At 33.4% G+C, this 22,148-nt stretch overlaps 1 protein-coding gene across 14 annotated transcripts in view; it reads right to left on the minus strand.

Moving 5' to 3' along the window:
* PCLO (piccolo presynaptic cytomatrix protein) overlaps nucleotides 1-22,148 on the minus strand; it is a 386,717-nt gene that overhangs the window by 107,688 nt on the left and 256,881 nt on the right. For 6 of the 14 annotated variants that reach the window (XR_011437781.1, XR_011437787.1, XM_070264476.1 and 3 more), the window contains one exon: nucleotides 20,290-20,415. The exons of 3 other annotated variants lie outside the window; for them this stretch is intronic. Coding sequence is in view for 4 of the 11 variants with exons in the window: in XM_070264476.1 (XP_070120577.1) it covers nucleotides 20,290-20,415 (126 nt within the window). In the remaining 7 variants the exon portion in view is untranslated. Of the gene's footprint in view, nucleotides 1-9,746; nucleotides 9,836-20,289; nucleotides 20,416-22,148 lie in introns of all 14 variants that reach the window. 5 more of the 14 variants (XR_011437785.1, XR_011437784.1, XR_011437783.1 and 2 more) reach the window with 1 other exon arrangement.

Below are 22,148 nucleotides of genomic sequence, written 5' to 3' on the forward strand. Positions count from 1 at the left end.
CAAGTGAGTTTCAGGCGTCCAATACCTTGTCCACATCAGTTATACTAATTACTCATTCAGTTGCAAGTTAGGCAGTGTTAAAATAAGGGCAATACATAGATAGATGGATTTTATTATTTTTTATATTTTACAATTTTAACCTATTTATGCATTAATATGAAAGGAAGGAAAGAAAGAAGGATGGAAGAAAGGAAAAAGGAAAAGGAGCAAAGAATGGAGGGAGGGAATCTTTGGTAAAGGAAAAAAATAGCATTGGAATAGTGTCCTGCTTATTTACAGGACAAAGGAGACACCCTCAATCACGGTAAGACATTCAAAATCTAGATCTATTTTCCTGAGGAAACTCATCTAAAGTATAAAATCTTAAGACTGAAAAGTATCTTGTTGAAGACCTAATCTCATAATAATACCGCCGTTTTTGTCACTGTGATTATTACTGCTATTATTTTTACTCTTGGAACGCACAGTTCAAACAAAACTTAAAATAGGGCTTCAGTATACAAAACATAAAAATGGAGCTATTTTCACTGAAGCAGGTTCCATCTACCTGCTCTCCTTCTCCTCATTCTCCAGTTCCCACTCGATGGGTATCCTTAGACAGTTGTAGGGAATCCTAAGATTCTCTGAGCCACCTGAATAAGTTATAAGTTTAAAATGACCTCAGAACTTGAATAGGGCATAAGAAAAATTTCCATTAACTAGGACACTGTCTCCAGGGATAAACTGTAATGAAGACAATCTGAATTTCATTTTACTGTAAAGGAGTCTGAATTGCTAAAAAGACTACATAAAATGATTGTTTTTGTTTTTTGATTTTTCGGTGAGGAAGACTTGCCCTGAGCTAACATCTGTTGCCAATCTTCCTCTTTTTCTTTCTGCTTGAGGTTAACCCTGAGCTAACATCTGTGCCAGTCTTCCTCTATCTTGCACGTGGGCCTCAGCATGATTGATGAGTGGTGTATGTCCGCGCCTGGGATCTGAACCAGCGAACTTGCTCCTGAAGTGGAACACACCAAACTTAACCACTACGCCATGGGGCTGGCAGCCTATAATTGTTTTTTTACCCAATAATTCTAATAACGCTTTCAAATACAGCTGTCTGTGTGTGTGTGTATGTGCGTGCGTGCATGCGTGTCTGTCTGATACTTAGCATTAAAAAATTAAATCTTTCAATAAAGAGCATATGCACTATTTTCAGAGAGATAAATATTTTATCTATCAGAAATTTGTTTTATGAACCAATGTGCTGCTGGTAGTTGACTGCTGATACTTTCTTTTCTCCATAATCAAATTACATTCACATTTAGCTTGAATATTTACCAACCGTTGTGACCTTTTAGCAAGTAACCATCCTTGGCTTCCTCAAGGGAGACTAGACTTGCTAGATCACTGTTTTAGTTAATTTCCACTCTATGATGTAGAGAATACTATGACTATGACAGAATGAAAAACAAAACAATTGTTTACAATTTATGAAAATACGTTTTGAGCTACAGGTTTCTATGAGAAATTTAATAAATATGTTAGAATTCTGAAATATCCATATTGTTTTTAATTATTTTCCTTATCTATAATTTTTCCTTCCATATATACTAAACTTTTCAAGCCTAGGAACTGCATTATCTAATTTTTCTTTTTTGCATCCCTCACGTTTTCTCACTACCCTTAGTGGCAGTTATTCAGGTTCTTCCGTCTGGTCTTGGCTCCCCAGGGCTCCTGTGGTATTACTGTACCTGGGCTATCTTCTCTGGGCACTGCTACAATTGCTCCCGGGTAGTTAACTCTGGCATGAAACATCCAATCAGCAATTTGAATCTAAATTTGGTTTAAATTTACATTCCTAACAGACAAAATCCCTGGTGCTAATGACATTTAAACTCAAAGTTGCTTTCAATCTAAAATACCAAAATTTTACTCTATTAAAATATTCATTTTAAAGATATTTGATATGTCACAATTTCTTCCTTTCCTAGTACAAAGATAATAGAATTAAACTCATTAGAGTTTTTTTTTCTTTTTGAGGAAGATTAGCCTTGAGCTAACATCCATGCCCATCTTCCTCTACTTTATATGTAAGATGCCTGCCACAGCATGGCTTGCCAAGTAGTGCATAGGTCCACACACAGGATTGGAAAGGGTGAACCCCGGGCCACTAAAGCGGAATGTGTAAACTTAACCACTGGGCCACCAGACTGGCCACAAATTCATTAGAGTTTTTGACGTAAATTTTATAAATGCATATTCTTCCAAATTTCAGTAGTTATTAAACATATATATATAGATTTGTAGTAACTTTCTACTTTTTTGCTTCCAGCTGTTGAATATTTTATATTGAGTAAACACAAGCCCAATATAAACAAAACCGATTGTGAAGCAAAAGTCTATGCTATGATAATGTACTCTATTTCCATCCTTGAGCAGACTATGACAAGAGTTCTCTAGAGAAGTGTTATACAGCTTGAATATATTTTCAAATAGCTCAGAATTGGAGAAGTTCAATTCTCTGTTTGAAACTGTCATTAATTTGGGATGTGATCTTGAGCAGTTCACTTTCCGTGTTTCTTCTTTCACTCACAATTTTTGTGAAGAATAAGCAATTAAAATCATCAAAGTATGGCCTGCATATATAAATTCTCAAATGCAATTAATTTACATATTAAAAAATTCTCACAACATTTTGAATAGAAAAGTATCTAAGAAATACCAAAGACTACAGTTGAACTGTCTGAGCTTACCCATACTGCTTTTCTAGGTCTGAGTACATTGAAAGTATTTACAATCAGTGACTTCTACACTCACAGATCTAGAATAGATTTAGCTCCAATCATAAAAAAATTGTAAAGTATAAAAAATAGATTACCACATATTTTGCAGAATTAATGGTCAATAATAAAAAGGTCATTGAAAGAGGATTACGTGAATCAAATGTATTGTAAAAGTACATCACAGCTATTTTATAGACTTGTTCTAAAGCAAGCAAGATTTTTGTAGGTGCTCTAGTTTTAGTGTTTTATAACACATTAGGAAAGTGAAACATGATGTGACAAAGCTTTTCTGACATCATACAGTTAACAGTAGTGCAGAATATGAACTCCATCTAACTGTCTCTCAGGCCAGTGTCAGTATCAGTAAATAGGAAAATTCATTCAACTTAAGCCAACTAAACCTACATCCTAGCCCAAATGAATATTAACAATGTTCAAATATGTAAAATCTAGCACAAAGAACACATACATTATTCACAATTTTATTTTAATTACAATAAATAAAGACAATTTAGAAACTGTATTAATTATCTATTATCTATATGACAATATCATTTGAAGTCTTGGGCATGCAAAAATTGAAGACATTAGTGAACAAACAGAAAGTTGTATAATATATCATTTTATATTACAATTTTATTGGAAACAATAACAAGTAGAAATGAAAAAATTCTAATCCTCTTCTCATCTCTTTTCTCCACTCCACTCCACTCCCAGAAAAAAAGCCAATACCACATTTCTATAGCCACATTGATGGAAAATTATGCTCAGTACTGCTGGAAGGGAAAATAATGTAGGAATGATTGCTCAATGTTATTGATCATCAGGGAAATGCAACCCAAAACTACAATGAGATATCCTCTCACACCTGTTAGGACAGCTATTATTAAAAAAAACAAAAGATAATAGGTGTTGGTAAGGAGTGGAGAAATTGGAACCCTTCACTCTGCTGGTTGGAATGCAAAATGGTCCAAGCACTGCGGAAAATAGTATGAAGTTTCCTAAAAATTAAAAATAGAATTACCACATGATCTAGCAATCTTATTTCTCGGTATTTATTGAAAAGTATTGAAATCAGGATCTTGAAGAGATAGTAGCACTCCTATGTTTATTGCAGCACTATGCGCAATAGCCAAAATGTGGAAATAACCTTAATATCCATTGATAGATGAATAGATGAAGAAAATGTGGTTTATACATACAGTGGAGTATTATTCACCCTTTGAAAAGGAAGAAATCCTGTAATATGAGACAACTTGAATGAACCTTTAGGACATTATACTAAGTGAAATAATCCAGTCACAGAAGGACAAATACTGCATGATTCCTTTCCTATAAGGTATATAATAGTCAAACTCACAGAGGCATAGTATATACAACATAGTACAAGAATTGATTTTTCCATTAAAAAACCAGAACTAAGAAGAAAACAGTTTAACAGCAATATCTGCTAACAAATATAGAATAAAACTCAACTATTTCCCCTCCAGCTCTCTAAAACTCATATAGAGAAATTATTTCCCCTACCTTATAAGTAAACATGATTACAACCATAACAAAATAATGGCAATATATTCTAGACGAATTACAAAGGATTTTCATGTCTGTATCGTCTGATTATAAGAAGTCTTTTTGATTAAAAGGAATAAAATTAGACCCATTTTGCTGTGTTAATACTACCAATACATGACTTTTTTTTTTTTTTTTACAAAAGTATTTTGCCCGCTTTTTCTCTTTATCTTTTTATCTTTACACCAATCCAGTAAAATAGGCAGGGTAAGCTTAACTATCCCTAATTTCACAGATGTGAAACCTCAGCTTTAGAAATCATATTTAGTAGTAGTGCAAAAGGCCAGGTCTCCTGATTCCTCATGTAAGTTCAGGAATATTGTCCTCCTAATGGCTTCTTTTCTGTTTAAGATACATAGAATATCTAATTATAAAGTTTTGGCTATGTTTATGGCTAATATCTTAGATTTAAGTGTATAACCAATATAAATGAATGCATTTAATTATGAGAAAACTAACCACATCAAGTCCACAAACATTTAGTGAGTGAGTGTCAAAGAGAGGACTAGATTCTAGGTCACTAATATCAACCACTTATGATTTCTGACATGATTTCTTCTACTAAGGTGTAGGAACCTCATGAACACCCGCTCACAGAAGGTAACCATGATTGCGGCTCCAAGATTAGAGGCCCCCAGTGGGGCTGGTGGGTGGGGCGCTGAGAAATGGGAGTGGGATAGATGAGCATGAGTTTGAAAGGATTGGCGTACGTTATGAAAGGCCTCGTAGGTCGCATTGAACTTAGGCTTAATTCATTTGATAATATAAGACATGAGGGGAAAAGTTTACAACAACCAAATTATCATTTTAATAAAATTCTGTGGTTTGAAGAGGGTGTATGCCTTTCTTCCCTTATGTTGCTCCCACTTTCAGCAGATTAGTGTCAGCTTCTTTCAGGTTTTCTCTGTAATTTGTACATATTTTTATTGTTACACTCAACACACTTTATTTTAAATTATTCATTTGTGTAATTGGCTCCACTTATGTCCTGTGAATTTCTATATCCATATATACATATGTTTGCCGAATGAATGAACAAATGAAGGCAGAGACAGATTGGAAGCCAGAACACTGGTTAAGAAGACAGGAATTCCAAACAGCAACTGATTATACATTTTTACATTTAATGTTATTTTCAGAAAATACCGTCATGCTGAAAAAATGGGATTGGCGAGAATGTTATTCAAATCAATAATATTTAAATCTACTTTTTCAAAATCCATTAATGCAAACTATCTAAGCACTATAAAATAGTGAGAGAGATTTTATTCATATTTCCTCCCCAAATACTTAAGGTGATACTGACAGAGACATAATTTTCACATACAAAGAAATATTACAGAGTGACTTTCCATCATAAACATTCATAACTGTGGCTTTTGGTCATCTTTTGTCTTACTGAGATGCAAACTGCAAATGATAATAAAAAATATTTGAGCTGCCACCTGTAGAACCATACAAATATACATGTAAGTTTTATGATTTCTATTAAAATATATCTTTATTATATCAATTGGAAACAAGATTTAAGGCTTGGATGTTAAATACTCAGTAGGTTTCTTATGTTATGTAGGGATTTAACCAGTTAAAAAATGGTTGAGTGACTTTTGGCTTACTAAATTTGAATGCTATATACAGGAACAAACAACATATTGAGGTCATTTCCATTGAGCTGAAATTTACCATACATGTTGTATTATTTATATATACATGATATAGTCATTTATCACCATGTCCCCTGTTCCCGCTTTGGTCTGAATGCCACATCTTATGCCTGGGTTATTTCTATAGCTTCCTAACTGCTCTCCTTCTTTCTACCCTTTACTCCTTCAAACTATTCTAGTTACAACGGTCAGAGTGATTCTATATAAATGTCAGTCAGCTTGTGTCAGCCCAGTAGCTTCTCATCTTACATTAGTAGAAGCTCTTAGAAATTACCTGAAAGTTACCTGGAATTCTTTAGGATGGGAGGAGGCATATGTGTAAGCTCCAATGGTTCTAATGCATGTAGAATCAACCAATATATTCTACATTTCTATATTTCTCTCACTGAAACTAAAAGAAAACATACATCATCCCCCAAAAATTCATTAAAGAGAAGGATTTTCTTTCCTTAAAGGTATCTTTCTTCTAGTTCTTCAGATTTATTTTATATTTTAGTCATTCAGACCCTGAGCAAACTTTTCCTCCACAATGAATATCTTCTATTCACTGTCCATCTAGGCTGTAGGCATTTTGAAAGCAAGGTAGAATCATATCATTCTAGGATATATCTTTACAGAGTAGTTACTGAATAAATGTTTTTATCCATTTGCATTCTTCATTATTTCCAGTATTCCTAATATTCTCACCTCTACTCCTTCACAACAATCTTCTCTCTGAATTCCCTGTTTATCACCTCCATCTGCCTTTTCTGTATATTACTCCTACACACCAATAAGTTCTTATAATTCTGCATTAAGTACCTCAGTGTCCTTCTCCAATAAGAAACATCATCTCCCATGTTTGTAGCAGCATTATTTACAATAGCCAAGACATGGAAACATTCTAAGCGTCCATCGATGGATGAATGGATAAACAAGATTTGGTATATATATATATGCAATAAAATATTATTCAGCCATAGAAATTGAGGAAATCCTACCATTTGCAACAACATAGATGGACCTTGAAGGCATTATGCTGAGTGAAGTAAGTCAACAGAAAGACAAATACTATATGATCTCACTTATATGTGGAACCTCCCGATCCCCAAACCACCAAAAACAAGCCCCATCAAACTCATAGAAAAAGAGATCAGATTTGTGGTTATCAGAGGTGAGGGTGGTGGGAGGGGGAGTTAGAGAAAGGTAGTCAAAAGGTACAAACTTCCAGTTATAAGATAAATAAGTACCGGGGATTCAATGTACAACATGATGACTATAGCTAACACTGCCGTACGATATATAGGAAAGTTGTTAAGAAGGTAAATCCTAGGAGATCTCATCACAAGGAGAAATTGTTTTTCTTTTCTTTTTATTGTATCTATATGAGATGATGGATGTTAATTAAATCTATTGTAGTAATCATTTGACAATATATATCAACCTAACTATCATGCTGTACACCTTAAACTTATACAATGATGTATTTCAATTATTTCTCAATGAAACTGGAAAAAAACCCCCACAATAACTCATGCAGGGATGAATTCAAGTTTTATGAGAGCTGAAGCTTCCACAATTTTAAGAAAAAATATAAAATTATGAAGAAAAAATTAGATACAAGTGAATATCTGTTAAAAGGACAAAAGAAAGCACAACAATTACAATGTTAAAAACCTGACAAATGCCATGTATATCACATATTTCTTAGAACTTCCTGTAAGCCTTGCAAGGAGCCTGTACAAGTGACAGAGAAGACCTGAGACTCGTTTCATTAGTGTTACGATTTATCCATTCTGATCTCATTTCTTCTTTCATACTATGTAATTAGTCTCACATTATTAATTCTAGTGCATAAATTTCCATTTTATGTAACATACCTAGCTTCCTATGGCTCCCATACTACTGTCTTATACCCCTCTTCCAAATCTTTGACTATGTTTCTTCTCAAGGTTGAATCTCTCCCTTATACCTTTGGAGAGGTAAAGAGTCTCATACATAAGCGTTATAGAAGGGTCTTGTAGAGGATCCCTTATGTTTAATGCTGAAGACCCAGTGAGTTTCTGTGATTTGACTAAAGTCACACACAAAACGAATTGATGAGAAAGATTGGTCCAGACACTCAGAGTCAGGCATCTGACACCAATGTCACAATTCTGTTCACTAACAAGGTGTGTTTTCAGTGACTAACAGACCATGAAGGTTACATAACAGATATTCATTGTATGTATGTCCATAGATTTTAATCAGAGCATGAAGTTTACTGATTAACATACTGTTGATAAGAAGAAAAATTTAGAAGCCTTAAAAAGATTAACCAAAACTATGATTTTATAGTTTGGAGGTGATAGATTTACATGGGAAATGGTTTAATCACTTAAGGCATTATAATTTTTTAAAATTTATTCAGGCCATATATTTAAAATGATATACCATTATAGCAGATACCTCTAGCAGTTAAATGTCCCCCTAAAAGAAGACTGAACTTTATAAGATTATTTGTTATCTATGAAAATAATTTCATCTATCCTTAACAAAATAGCTTCTCTAGCTAGTCTAGTGCTTTATAGTTAACAAAGTACGCAAAATACATCAGCTCCTTACATACTCATTGTTAACCCTGTGAGATAGGTCTTAAAACTTAATTGCACAGAGGAGATAAAAAGAGACTCGGAGAACGTAAGTAACTTGCCTAAAGTCATGAAGATGGCGTTAATTCAGAGTCTTCTGACTTCAAGTTTTGTGCTTTTTCCATTAGGAATATTCCATGTCCCTGCACCTCTGAGCTCAGAACTGACCATAGCCAACTGTCAGTTATTAAAGCATGTACAGATATAAGGGACACAGAATTCAAGCTTAATATAGCAAATAATCTTCTTGCCATCAAAGATCTCCAAAGTGAAAGTAAGCACACTCTTTTCATCATTTATGTGAAACAGTATGCCAAATGCTATGGTATATGGTTCTTATATATTATTTATAAGTCTCATAATTTTGCAAAGACTATTATTAGCCCAATTTCCCAACTGGGAACACCAAGGTAGTAAAAGTTAAACAATTTATCCTGGCAGTAAGTACAAAAGCTGAATTTAAATCCTTATCTGACTTTTAGAACATTCTCTCTACATATCGAAGATGCTAAAGCATTGGCTTGTTGAAGATTTGGTATGGATATTCAAGAGAAAGCTCAGCATCCTTGCTTCCAAAATAACCACACCAAGTTAACACACACACACAAAGTATGGCCTGTTCTGTGGCATATTAAGTAGACAAATCCAGAAATTTAAGTACAGAAAGAATTGTTTATCAAGAAGCAATAGCACCTAAGCATACATAAATATTTCAAGGTATGCCATCCCTGTGGATAAAAGAAATCAAATTAGGATTTGGAGTATTATGCATACAAAAAATGTGTAAAACAGTGCTATTATTAAGTTTTCTTAATGTCCCTCTCAAGAAATGTCTACTCAAACATAATTTTCCTCTGATAAATTTAAAAATAAATAAGAGAAATATCTTTCTTTGCCCTGGTAATATGGCTAATCATTACTATCCTGACAAGGTAAGTATGATATCACTGCATCCGAAAAATACTACCACCTACCAGTCTAGGTACCCAAAATTTATATTTTTCTTTCCAGAAGATAGTTTCCTAAATATTTATTAGAAAATCTTTGCATCAACGTAAAATACGATCTTGTGTCACATGTACTGGACACACCAGCTTGTGGGAATTTTGAGAAATCTCATGCTAATGACCAATTCGTACCTGGTAATCCCCCTGGAACAAGAACAAGGAAGCTCACTCATCTGTGTGGTGTGTTTCTTGATCGCCAACCTTGATCACTGCCATGCCATCTGTAACATATGCCAAAAAAGCATAAGCAGAAATAGAGACTTTCTTGCCTAGGAATATTCTCCCTTAAGTTACACAGGAGTGTGTCTTCTAATAATACTACTGGAATAAGTTCTTCTGCTATAGACTTCTCCATGAAAGGGAATTAGAGAGGCCAACTTCTAAAATCAAAACCACCACTCCAAAAACAGCTAACCTCACTTTCACTCCAACCGCTGATTCTCTGCCATAAATCCAACAGTGTCTTCTTGCCAGAAACCCTGTCAATTCATCTTTAAGACGAGCTAGCTAGCTGGACCATATCACCTACATTGAAACAACTAGAAACTAAGAATTTACAAATATCCATGAATTAGAATTTATGATACCGGCACATTTCCTCACAGAACAGCATACGGACAAACAAAGACGAGCTCATTTCTTTACAGGCCTAATAGCCTGAGAGAAGCTAACTTTCCATATAGCTCTAAGTCCACAAGAAAAAACTGGATATCACCAGTTTTAGCTTTTTGCTCTCCTAGTCTATGTTCCCACTGATTCATTAAGGTCCTTGAAGCTACATTCAGATCTTAACATTATACTCTTAGCTCCAAACAGTTTTCCAAAAATTTTCCAAACAAATTTGATTTAATTATCAATAATAGTAATATAGAAACAAATTATCTTCAAAATGTTTTATTAAATTAACTTACAGTTGGACAACCTATCAATACAAAGAAACAAATAATTGTGTTTGGTTCATTGGCTAAAAGATGTTTAGTTCTTATGGATTCATTGTTCCATTAGGAAAATTGTTGAAATTTTAAAAGTATCATGCCAGTAATATATCTTACAATTATGATGTTATGATATACAATACCAGGAAAAAAAATTTGGAGATTAAGTTCAAGAAATCCAGTGACTAAATAAAGCTTAGTATCAACGATATGCATATTAAGGATTAGATTTGCCTATTATATTCTCTGAACAAAATTTTATTTATGTTTTCTACTCTGCCTTTTTCTGGAGATATAATATTGTTATAAGTTGATATAAAAGGACACAAAGTTGTTAACACACTTAACGATTTCTATGTGTCAATTTTTTAATGCACTGACTTACTTCATTGCATCGATTCAGAATACAATAATTAAATCTCTAAGTAGAACAAAAGTCCAGCATTGTGGACCCATTCAAGACAAATAAACATGACCCAATATAAAAAGATCTATTTTTTTCCAAATTAACCTATACCTTCAATATAATCACTATCAAATTTCAACAGAGATTTTCCTAAAAACTGACAATCTGATTCTAGAATGTACATGCAAGATCAAAGGTCAAGAATTGTCCCAAGAGGATTTTGAAGAACAGCAATATGATAGATTCATCTACCATATGTCAGGACTTAATATAAAGATATCATAATTAAAACAGTGTGACATTGATGTAAGGATAGACTAATAGATCAGTAAGCTAGATCAGTAAGCTAGAACAAAGAACTCATAAAAGACCCACACACATCCAAAAAATCAATATATGACAGATGGGGCATTGTAGATCAGTGGGAGTAATGACACATTGTTCAACGAATGGTGAACAGGCAACTGACAGTCCATATGGAGAAGGAAAAAACTAAAATTTCTATTCAGACCACAAATAGATTAAAAATAACTTAGTTTAATGTCTGCAAGGACATTGTATGAGGAGTAAAATTTTACAATTTTTGAAAAGAAAATAAAGACTAACATTTTTAAGACTTCAGGGCAAAAAGAATTTCCCAAACAATATAGAACATTTATAAAGATTAATACAAACAAAATGATAAATTAGAATATATTAAAATTTTAACTTCTGTTAAAAAAAGACAGAAACTAAAAGTACAAGCCACATATGGGTAGAAGGTATTTATAGTCTATATACTTGGGAAAGGATTATATCCACAATATATAAAGATTCCCTAAAATTCAATTTAAAATATACAAACAATCCAATTAAAGAACGAGCAAAAGAATAGGTAAATCCCAGATGAGAAAAACCCAAGATCTAACAAGATTAATAAAATATGACCATACTCAATACTACTGAAGGGACAATAAAGGAAAATCACAATGGGATGCCATTCCACATTATATTTGAAAAAGAAGATGTAGAGAGAGGAACAAGGATGTAGAGAAACAAGAACACAAATTTCCCACTAATAAAGGTAAAAATAGCATAACATTTTAGGGAGTAATTTGGAAAAAACCCACACAATATTCTCCCACATTATTTAAAAAGATAATTGTTATAACACAGAAATTTAACTTGTAAAAGAAACTCTTGCATATGTGTACAAGGAAACTACTTCAAAAAATTTAATTATAGCATTGTTTGAAAGAGAAAAAAAAATCCTCATAAATAATCTAAATAACCAGAGAACTAAACATTAGTTAAATTGTAGTAGAGACATAGAAAAGTGGAATTCTGCCCCTTGGTGAAAATAAATGAACTGGAACTACGTGTACCACTTTGGATGAATCTCATTAACTTTATATGACTAAAAAAATAGCAAAAATACATGTACAGTAAAATATCATTTCTAAAAAATTTTGTAAACAAGAAAAATGTGTCCTTATATAGTTTATGAATACATTAATAAAACTGTGAAGAAAACCGAGTGAAAGAGTAGCCTCAAATTAAGTTTGGTAGTTTACTCTGGGGCAGTAAGAGAGGTTTGGGAGAGCGAAGGTGACTCCAGGAGGCTTTAATTGATTTATAAGTACTTATTTCTCCTAAAGATATAAAACAAATATGGCAAAATGTTAAGACTTAAAACAGTATGGTGGGTACATGGCTGTTTGCCATAGTATTTTCTATAGCTTTTTGTGCACTAGAACATTTGTAACGAAAATTATAGTCAGTGACTGATTAAGTGTTCAATTATATACATTGAACCACAAACGCTAAGAAGCTCCCTCTGACCCACTCCCATCAGAGAAGGCAGAACCAAAGGTTTGGGATGTTGAGCTGGGCATCTCACTAGATAAGGAAATGAAACGAGTGAATAAGCTATATGACTCTATATGAGAAGGCAATTTTCCTGGTTGGGGAGGGGGCTCAGACTAAGGAAAATCATGTCCGCTTTTACTGAAGTAGTAAACATCAAAACTTGACTTTCTGTGGTTATCACATAATGGAGAGATTCAACCACTGAGTTGTTTCTGTAAAAATTTACAAGATTGAGAGCAAAACACACTCACCATTTAAGTGCAAATAAATCAGAAACACATGTCAGGCAGCGAACACTTCCACATAGTACTTGTTGTTTTGAGTTGAGATTTTCAAAAACTCATGTTTTGTGCCCTTCACCTTCTCTCAACTGCAGAGCAAACAATGTTTGGGGAGATTCTGGGCTAGAGAAGAAATCTTCTCACACCCAGCCACTGCACAGTGAGATGGTGCTGTATTTTCCAGATTGGAGAGGTTTTTCTACATCATTAATAATCCAAGCTCCCACTCACACTCCAGAGATCTGAATTCAAATTCAAAGCAAAGAAAAATTAAGAAAAAAAAACCTAGAATAAATTTATGAGCTGTTCAGCTGAAAGTTGTAAGAACATGTGCCCAGAGGATACAGTTTCTATCTTACACATGTTTTTCTGAAAAGATCGTCAAAAATTATATTACCAAATATCGATGCTGTCTTAAATGTACATAGTTCTTTACAAATGGTAGAATGTGACTACCTGTATCATTTTATTTGCTTCACACAACCCTGAGAGGAGTGACATCTTCATAAGTATCCAACCGTTGTAATGGAAAATAAATTCCTCAACACGCATTTCCATATATATTGCTTTAAACCTTGTTTTATTAGGCCCTGACCTGGGCACTGAGTATGTAGAAAAAAAAGAATTCAGTGTTATGGGACACAATAGAAATATGCACAATACGGGCTGGCCTGGTGGAGCAGTGGTTAATTGTGTACGTTCCGCTTCGGCAGCCCAGGGTTTGCTGGTTCGGATGCCAGGTGGGGACGTGGTACGGCTCATCAAGCCACGCTGTGGTAGGCGTCCCGCATATAAAGTAGAGGAAGATGGGCACGGATGTTAGCTGAGCGCCAGTCTTCCTCGGCAAAAAGAGGAGGATTGGTAGATGTTAGCTCAGGGCTGAGCTTCCTCAAAAAAAAAAGAAAAAAGAAAAAGAAATATGCACAATAGATAAAAGCACAAAAGGATGGAACCCAGAGAACTGACCCTGGTCGTTATCAGACAAAAAACAAAACAAAACAAAGTCTGTGCTTGTCAAGAGACATTGATAATTGTATTACGGACTCTCCAAATTTAGAGATGGTTGGAACTCTGCTCTGAGAAGAATATATAAAGAGGTATTTTTAAAGAAAGTTTTATTTTTGAAGCATGTCATGAATTCAAAACTTCCGAAAATTGTGATGACATTGAGTAGGTTTCAATAGGCAAAAAAGTCTAGGGAAAAGAAAGTTTACTACCGAGGAAGCATCTAATTTTTTGAGGCCATTACTTAAGGTGTTGATCATGCTGAACTTGGTATAGATAATGTAAAATAAATAAGGTTTATAATCATTTGTCTAAGAATAAAAGTTTAAAATGGATGTGGCAAGTTTTAAACATACATTCAAAGTCCATATATTCAAATTTTCTTTCAGATGCTCAAATCATTTCAAAGAGAAGTAACAACATCAAAGGCCGAAATGAGAGAAAATATCATATAACATTTAAAACCCCAATATTGATGAGCATTTCACAGCCCCAACACTGTTGGTCTACATTTGTTAAAAATTTTAATCCTAAAGCAAACAGCAAGAAATTGCACTTTAGAAACCTAGGCTTGTAGTTTAATTCCCTAGATCTTTTGTCTTCATTTTTCAGTAGAACAAAGACTGATCTTGTGCATTAAAATGAAGAATCATAGGTAGCGAAAGATCATTCTTTGTGCATTATTTGCTTAAGAATGTTGATTAATGTTCCTGGGAAATGCATTTTAAGATTTTGGAAGATTAGGATCCTTCAAGTACCTGATTGCCTGGGTTCTTTCAGAAAATCATCATAGATTGTTACAAAACCAAAAGATTGGTTCAGGAAATTTTGATTAATGGAACACTAACTGCATTTTTTATTTTAGGGGATGGCACAAGCTAATACTAGGAGTGTTTTAAAACTAATTTCTTGAGTATAGCTTAATGATTTTGCAATAACAATTATTGCTAATACTCAGCGTTTTGAAACACAAAATTCTCCTACATTATTTAACAGGATAGACAACCTCATTCAGAAAGATTTTTCAAAACAAGGTTGAATAAAAATCATTTTTCAAACAAATAACCAGTACAACGACTCAGAAAGTACATTGGGGATTTTTTTCCCTCTCCATTTAATGTTAGTTACATAAGTGAGTACCTTCAGAATAGCACTTGGCTTAGGCATGAGAAAATCTACGTGATTGGTCAGTATGTTTTAATTGCATAAATCCAGAAAATAAAAAGCTAGAGAAAATTTGAAAATACTCTTACTCTCCCAAAAGTCAACACAATTGAAATCTATGCAATTGACTGCTGCAGGAGTGTTAATATGTCAGACCATGAGGAATCCGAAAAGTCTATTGTTAAGAGAAATGACCAAAATTAGAAAAAACAGTAGACTCAAACTGTTTCTCAACATAGCTTTCATAGTTTGGAGTGGAAAAAAATACAGTCTAAGAATTCTATAGCCAACCAATTGTCATTCATGTTTTAAATCAACTGGAAGAAAGTTTTGAATCAGAAAGGCTGAGTCTATATACTCTTGTATTCAGAAATGCAGAAAGATATACCTGGAAGAGATCAAATCAATTCCTAAGTATACATGGAATTCATTCTACAGATGAATATGTTCAATTACATAAACACAAAGATATTTTATCTATCTATTTATCTATAATTTTCCCTTATGAAAGAATTAACTTCAAACTATAGAGAATTAGCCATCTTTATTGCCTTCAATAAATGAAATTTCAAAAATACTATAGTCATGAAAACATTTTAAAACTTAAAAGTCCATATAACTCCAATGGTATACAATTAGTATTTTTATAGTGATGCCTCACATCAGGCTGAGGGCTCTATGGATACTACATATGAATGAAACACATAATTATAGACAAAACAAAGCAATATACATGTGTGTGTGTGTATCTCTCTCTCTCTCCAGAAAATGTGCTGGTCTAAACAGGTGAGTGCTTGTCAACACTCATTTGGACTGATGGCCTTCTTGTGAGTTCATCTTTGAACATAAGAGGAATGAACTTTTATCATTCTAGCCTGGTGGCACAGAACATAGGTATAGCCTTACGGATGAGAGGAAAGTAAGTGATTTATCATATGTTGAAGTAACTCCTAAAACTACTTAATGTTTCAAAAATACTATCTAAATATTGACAGTCAACACAGCATCATGAATCTAATAGAAATACTACCAAGTGTTTTATTAAAGATCTATATTGTAAGAGTAAATAAAGCAAATCTGGAAATCATAAATAAATTATCAGTGTGGGTTATACAAGAACTGGATCCAACCAGAGGATCTATGGTCATAGGAAGGCTTAGCTTGGTATCTTGGCAAATCTTGAGAGAATTAATAAATAAGATAATTAATAAAAATAACATCTTACATCATATGCACATGGTTTTTAATGATTTCCCACTTAAACTGATGAGATAAACTGTAAAACTAGCTCCAGAAGAGATGAGGACTTTAGTGGCAGTCTTTGAGCCTGTAAAATCACACATGTAATTGTAGGCTCATTTCAAGTTTTCTCTCTTGAATTAGTTTGTATTATATCTAATTTTTATTTAAACTTCTGAGCTTAAAAATGGCCACATAGGCTACTAAGTGCAGAGAGTATCACTTCATCACAGCATGCTTCATTGAAATTATCTTTCAAATCATCCTGATCTGTAGCATTTGCTGACACAATGAAGAGTACGAAATTTTATCTTTAAATTATTCAAGTATCTTTGCCAAACTATATCTGGTATAGTTATTCTTGTAATTTTTAAAAATTTTAAAATAAAAATAGCATATTTGTTTCCTTCTGGAGTATGCTACATGAAAGTGATCATATAACTCCCATCCTTAAAAATGGTCTCAATTCCTGTATCTTAACTTGACTGCAACAACAAAAGAGTAGCATTGGGCATGATAGGATTATCATCATAGAAACTTCATACAGACCTAGTGTTTTGCTCAGAATTGTTATATCTTTTTTCTATATATGTATACATAGTTGCATATTTTAGTTGTGTGTCCTCCTAGTTGTGGCATGTGGGATGCTGCCTCAGCCTGGCCTGATGAGTGGTGCCATGTCCCCACCCAGGATCTGAACTGGTGAAACCATGGGCCGCCGAAGCAGAGCGTGCGAACTTAACCACTCGGCCATGGGGCTGGCCCCTCAGAATTGTTATATCTTGATTTATACAGTCTCTACCTTCATTTAGGTGTCTGGCTAGTTCTCCTAACCTTTTGTGTTTTGTGAATGCCATTAAAATATCTTTAATAATATGCTTTCAGTTATATATTTGGTAATGTCCTGTTAACCTGGCATTCTGAAAATCCAACAAGCAAATAAAAAACAAAAAAGTCCTGATTAATCTCATTTGTCTATTTCCATGTTGTAAATACCACCACCATGGCCAATTCAAGCCATCAATGTGATGTCACTAAATGCAAAGATATGCACAGCATATTTTAGTGAGATGGAGTAAGATGGCTCGAGCAAAACAGTGTGATGAATAAACATTACCTCAAGTTTGTGTTTGTTCTAATGGTCTATCAAAACATCCAGGGACTTTTTTGGTAAGTTCCAATACATTTAACTTAAGAAAATAACAGTGAATCATTTGAACATAATCAAAATTTTTAAGTAACAGGCAACATTTTATTAAACTATGAAATGATAGAAAAATACTTTCCAAACAAGTATTTTATTTAGAGTAAAATAAAAAACATAGATCAATCCCAATCAGAATCCCAATGACATTATTCATGGAAATAGAACAAAAAATCCTAAAATTTATATGGAACAACAAAAGACCTCAAATAGCCAAAGCAATCTTGAGAAAAAAGAACAAAGCTGGAGGTATCACATTCCCTGATTTCAAAATATACTACAAAGCTAAAGTAATCAAAACAGCATGGTACTGGCACAAAAACAGACACACAGATCAATGGAACAGAATTGAGAGCCCCAGAAATAAAGTCACACATCTATGGACAGTTACTCTTCAACAAAGGAGCCAAAAACACACAAAGGAGAAAGAAAAATCTCTTCAACAAATAGCTTTGGGAAAACTGGGCAGCCACATGCAAAAGAATAAACGTAGACCGTTTTCCTGCACCACACAAAAATTAACTCAAAATGGATTAAAGCCTTGAATGTAAGACCTGAAACCATAAATTCCTAGAAGAAAATATAGGCAGTACACTCTTTGATGTTGGTCTTAGCAGCATCTTTTCAAACACCATGTCTACTAAGGCAAGAGAAACAAAAGAAAAAAATGATAAAAAAGATTAAAAAGCTTCTGAAAGGTAACGGAAACCATGAACAAAATGAAAAGACAACCCACCAACTGGGAGAAAATAGTTGCAAATCAACTATCTGACAAGGGGTTAATATCCAAAATATATAAAGAACTCATATAACTAAACAATAAAAAAAAACCAACCCTATCAAAAAATGGACAGAAGATATGAACAGACATTTTTCCAAAGAAGATATACAGATGGCTAACAGACACATGAAAAGATGTTCAACATCACTAATTATTAGGGAAATGCAAATCAAAAGTACAATGAGATCTCACCTTCCACTGGTCAGAATGGCTATAATTCCCAAGACAAAAAGTAACAAATGTTGGAGAGGATGTGGGGAAAGGGAACCCTTATCCACTGCTGGTGGGAATGCAAAGTGGTGCAGCCACTATGGAGAATAATATGAAATTTCACAAAAAATTAAAAATAGAAATACCATATGATCCAGCTGTCCCACTACTGGGTATTTATCCAAAGAACTTGAAATCAATAACACAAAGAGATTAATGCACTCCTATGTTCACTGAAGCATTCCTCACAATAGCCAAGATGTGAAAGCAACCCAAGTGCCCATCAACTGATGAATGGATAAAGAAGCTGTGGTATATATATACAATGGAATACTACTCAGCCATAAAGAAAGACAAAACCACCCCATTTGCAACAACATGGATGGACCTGGAGGATATTATGTTAAGCAAAATAAGCCAGACAGAGAAAGAAAAACACCACATGATTTCTCTCATATGTGGAAGATAAACAAATACATGGACAAAAAGAACAGATTAGTGGGTACCAGAGGGGCAGGGAGTTGGGCAAAAGGGATAAAGGGGCACATATGTATGGTGATTGATAAAAATTAGACTGTTGGTGGTGAGAAAGATGTATCCATACAGAAACTGATAATAATGTAGACATGAAATTACACAATGTTACAAACCACTATGACCTCAATAAAATAATAATAATAAAATACATTTTACGTCTTTGGAATAAAACAAAGAGATAGATTGAAGTTACTTTATGTTAAAAAATGTTCATTGTAAAGACCACTGAAAGCTTACAAACTATATCTATATTAGAGTTTGGAAAAAGTGAATGACCACATCATCTAGTTAGTAAGTGAAAATTATCATTATGTATTTTGAAAATCAAGCTGTAACATTTTACTGAAAGAAACTGGTAAAAATATATATTGTATGGCCCATTAAACACATCTGTAAAGTTCATTATTTTAAAATGCTTATGATGTAATGAGATGGATAGTATCTAAAAGTAGACTATATCTAGGAGTTGGTACTTTTTGCTGAAAATGGCCAGAAAGTACATATTTTAGTTTTGTAGACCATTTAGTCTCTGTCAAAGGCAGTTTCTGCTATTGTAGTGGGAAAACACCCATGTACAATATGTCAGTTAATGATCCTGGCTGTATCCTCATAAAACATTGTTTATAGAAAGAGGCAGCAGGTAAATCTGGCCCGTGGGTCACCTGTAGTTTGTTGACCTGACATTAGATTGTACTGAATCATCTGATCTTTTTAGGGCTCTGATTTCAACATAATTTTCCTCAGTATTTCTGAAACATTAATCCTGATACCCAAAGTGTTTTTTAATAATAGTGCCCTAGTCAGTAAAAATCTTGACTAATTAGTGTTTCTTAAACAAGTTATTTCCATAGCAAACCAACTGCCAAAAGGACAATGCAATTGAAAATAAAATGAATATAGTTGTGGACATATTTTCTTTTATATTACCCTATCAAAATGTCATAATTAACCATAATGAGAAATATTTACCTAGACAGTAAAGGAAGAGAAAATTTGAATATGAAATAAAAATGTATTTAATATGAATACATTCATTTTAATTTACTTTGAAATCCTTAATCTTACCTTCCATAAGTTTCCCTGTATGTTCTGCACTTCCCCCAGGAAGAATCTTGGCAATATAGGCTCCAATTTCTCCACTATGTCCAGGAATTTCTTTACCACCCACAATTCTAATTCCTAATCCATTACCTGTATTGAAAAATTAGTAAGTTATTAGTAATAATTTAAAAGGCCAACAGTTGTCACAAACTATAAAGGGCACAAAAAGTGGGCTCTAGTATGCAGAAGCTTACTAGAACATGAATATTGGAGCTGGCACCAATAACAAAAGGACATTGTTCGGATTTCAATAATAGTTGATATATGAAATAGGACTTTCTGAGATCTTGGTGGGATCTAAATGAATCACTTGACATTAACAAGTAATCTTTTCAATCACCAAGATATGATAGAAATATCTTTGCCCATTTTTGACCAGATATTTTGTAAAAATTTTGCATGAAGATGATCCTAACATAAGAGACTCCAGAGCATAGAATTCACTTATGAAATTAAGGAACATTTCTTATTGTATCCTTCATTTAAAGGCAGTCAATTGAGATGACTCAATCCAAACATACAAATAAATCAACTGAAAAAGTGAAAACATGACTGTATCTTATAAATTATTATTCACTTTTTAACTTTAGTTCATCAATTAATATTGATCGTGCATTAACATGGCACTTACTACAAGGCACAATAAAATTATTTTTGACTGATAAACAAGTTAGCAAACTATTCCTTATTCTGAAGAACATATTTTCTTTCTGTAAGTAGCCACATAGAAAAAAGATGGGGAATAATTATTATGAGAAATCTAATTTTGATAGAAATGAATTGTTGATATTTTAAGTTTATGGTTTCTTATCAGCTAAAAACTAGCAAGTATATACAGCACCAGAAATGTTTTTGTTACAAATGTTAAGGATATTTTAAAATGAAAGTATTAAAAGAAAGCAGAATTCTTCTCCTTTAATGAAAACACTTTTAATTATCTCTTTAAATTGAAATTCTTTCAACTCAGTGATTGAAGTACCATTTTCAACACTTTCAAAATCTCCAAATTTTAAAAGCCAGTTGTCTTCCAAATTCTCTTCTCTTCCCACTTTACTCTTCAAAAACAATCCCTGTAGTCAGCATCAACATAGTTCAAACATTCAACAAGCAGTAACACTGAATCATGGAACTCTTCTCTCATTTATCCAGTAGGGATATATTTTGGTAGGACATTGTTTATTTTTATTCCAGGTGATATGATATTTCCAAATATCATATGAATTCTTCATATATCAATTTTCTCCCTTTTTTTCTTTCACCTTCCCTCCCTCCCTTCCATCCTTCCTTGTTTTTCTCTCTTTTCTCTCTCTCCTTCCCTACTACCTGCCCCCATCTCTGTTTTTGTGTTTTTTTTTTTTTTTTACCAGGGTAATTGTTCTGAAGATTTAGCTTCAAAACAAAAACAAAAACGAAACAAATTAACTGTATGTTTCTAAGTTCCCTGCTGTTGTGAAGGAATCAGAGTTAAATAAGATACCAGCTGTCTGGCCCCACTCGTGGAGCTTTTCTGTCAAAGTTTCTTGATCCAGTGTCAATGTTTTTAGTAGATACTAATTTATGATACATATTGAATACAACTGGACGAATGCAGAACACCATCTAGTAAGTGACCTAATCTCAACTAAGTCTGGGTAGAAACAGTAGAGTTCTTAGCCATTAGCCTTTATGGATTCACTAGGACTGATTCTACAGTAAGACATTAGATAGAGACGAATAAAGGGTAGCAGATTAAAAAAAGCTATTAGCCACTCTTCATTCAATAGTTTAGCCTGTTATTTTGAGCATACTAAGGACACTTCAGAAATTATTAAACAAGGATTTTA

Source organism: Equus caballus, chromosome 4 (assembly GCF_041296265.1).
Source record: "Equus caballus isolate H_3958 breed thoroughbred chromosome 4, TB-T2T, whole genome shotgun sequence".
NCBI classification, from domain to species: domain Eukaryota; kingdom Metazoa; phylum Chordata; class Mammalia; order Perissodactyla; family Equidae; genus Equus; species Equus caballus.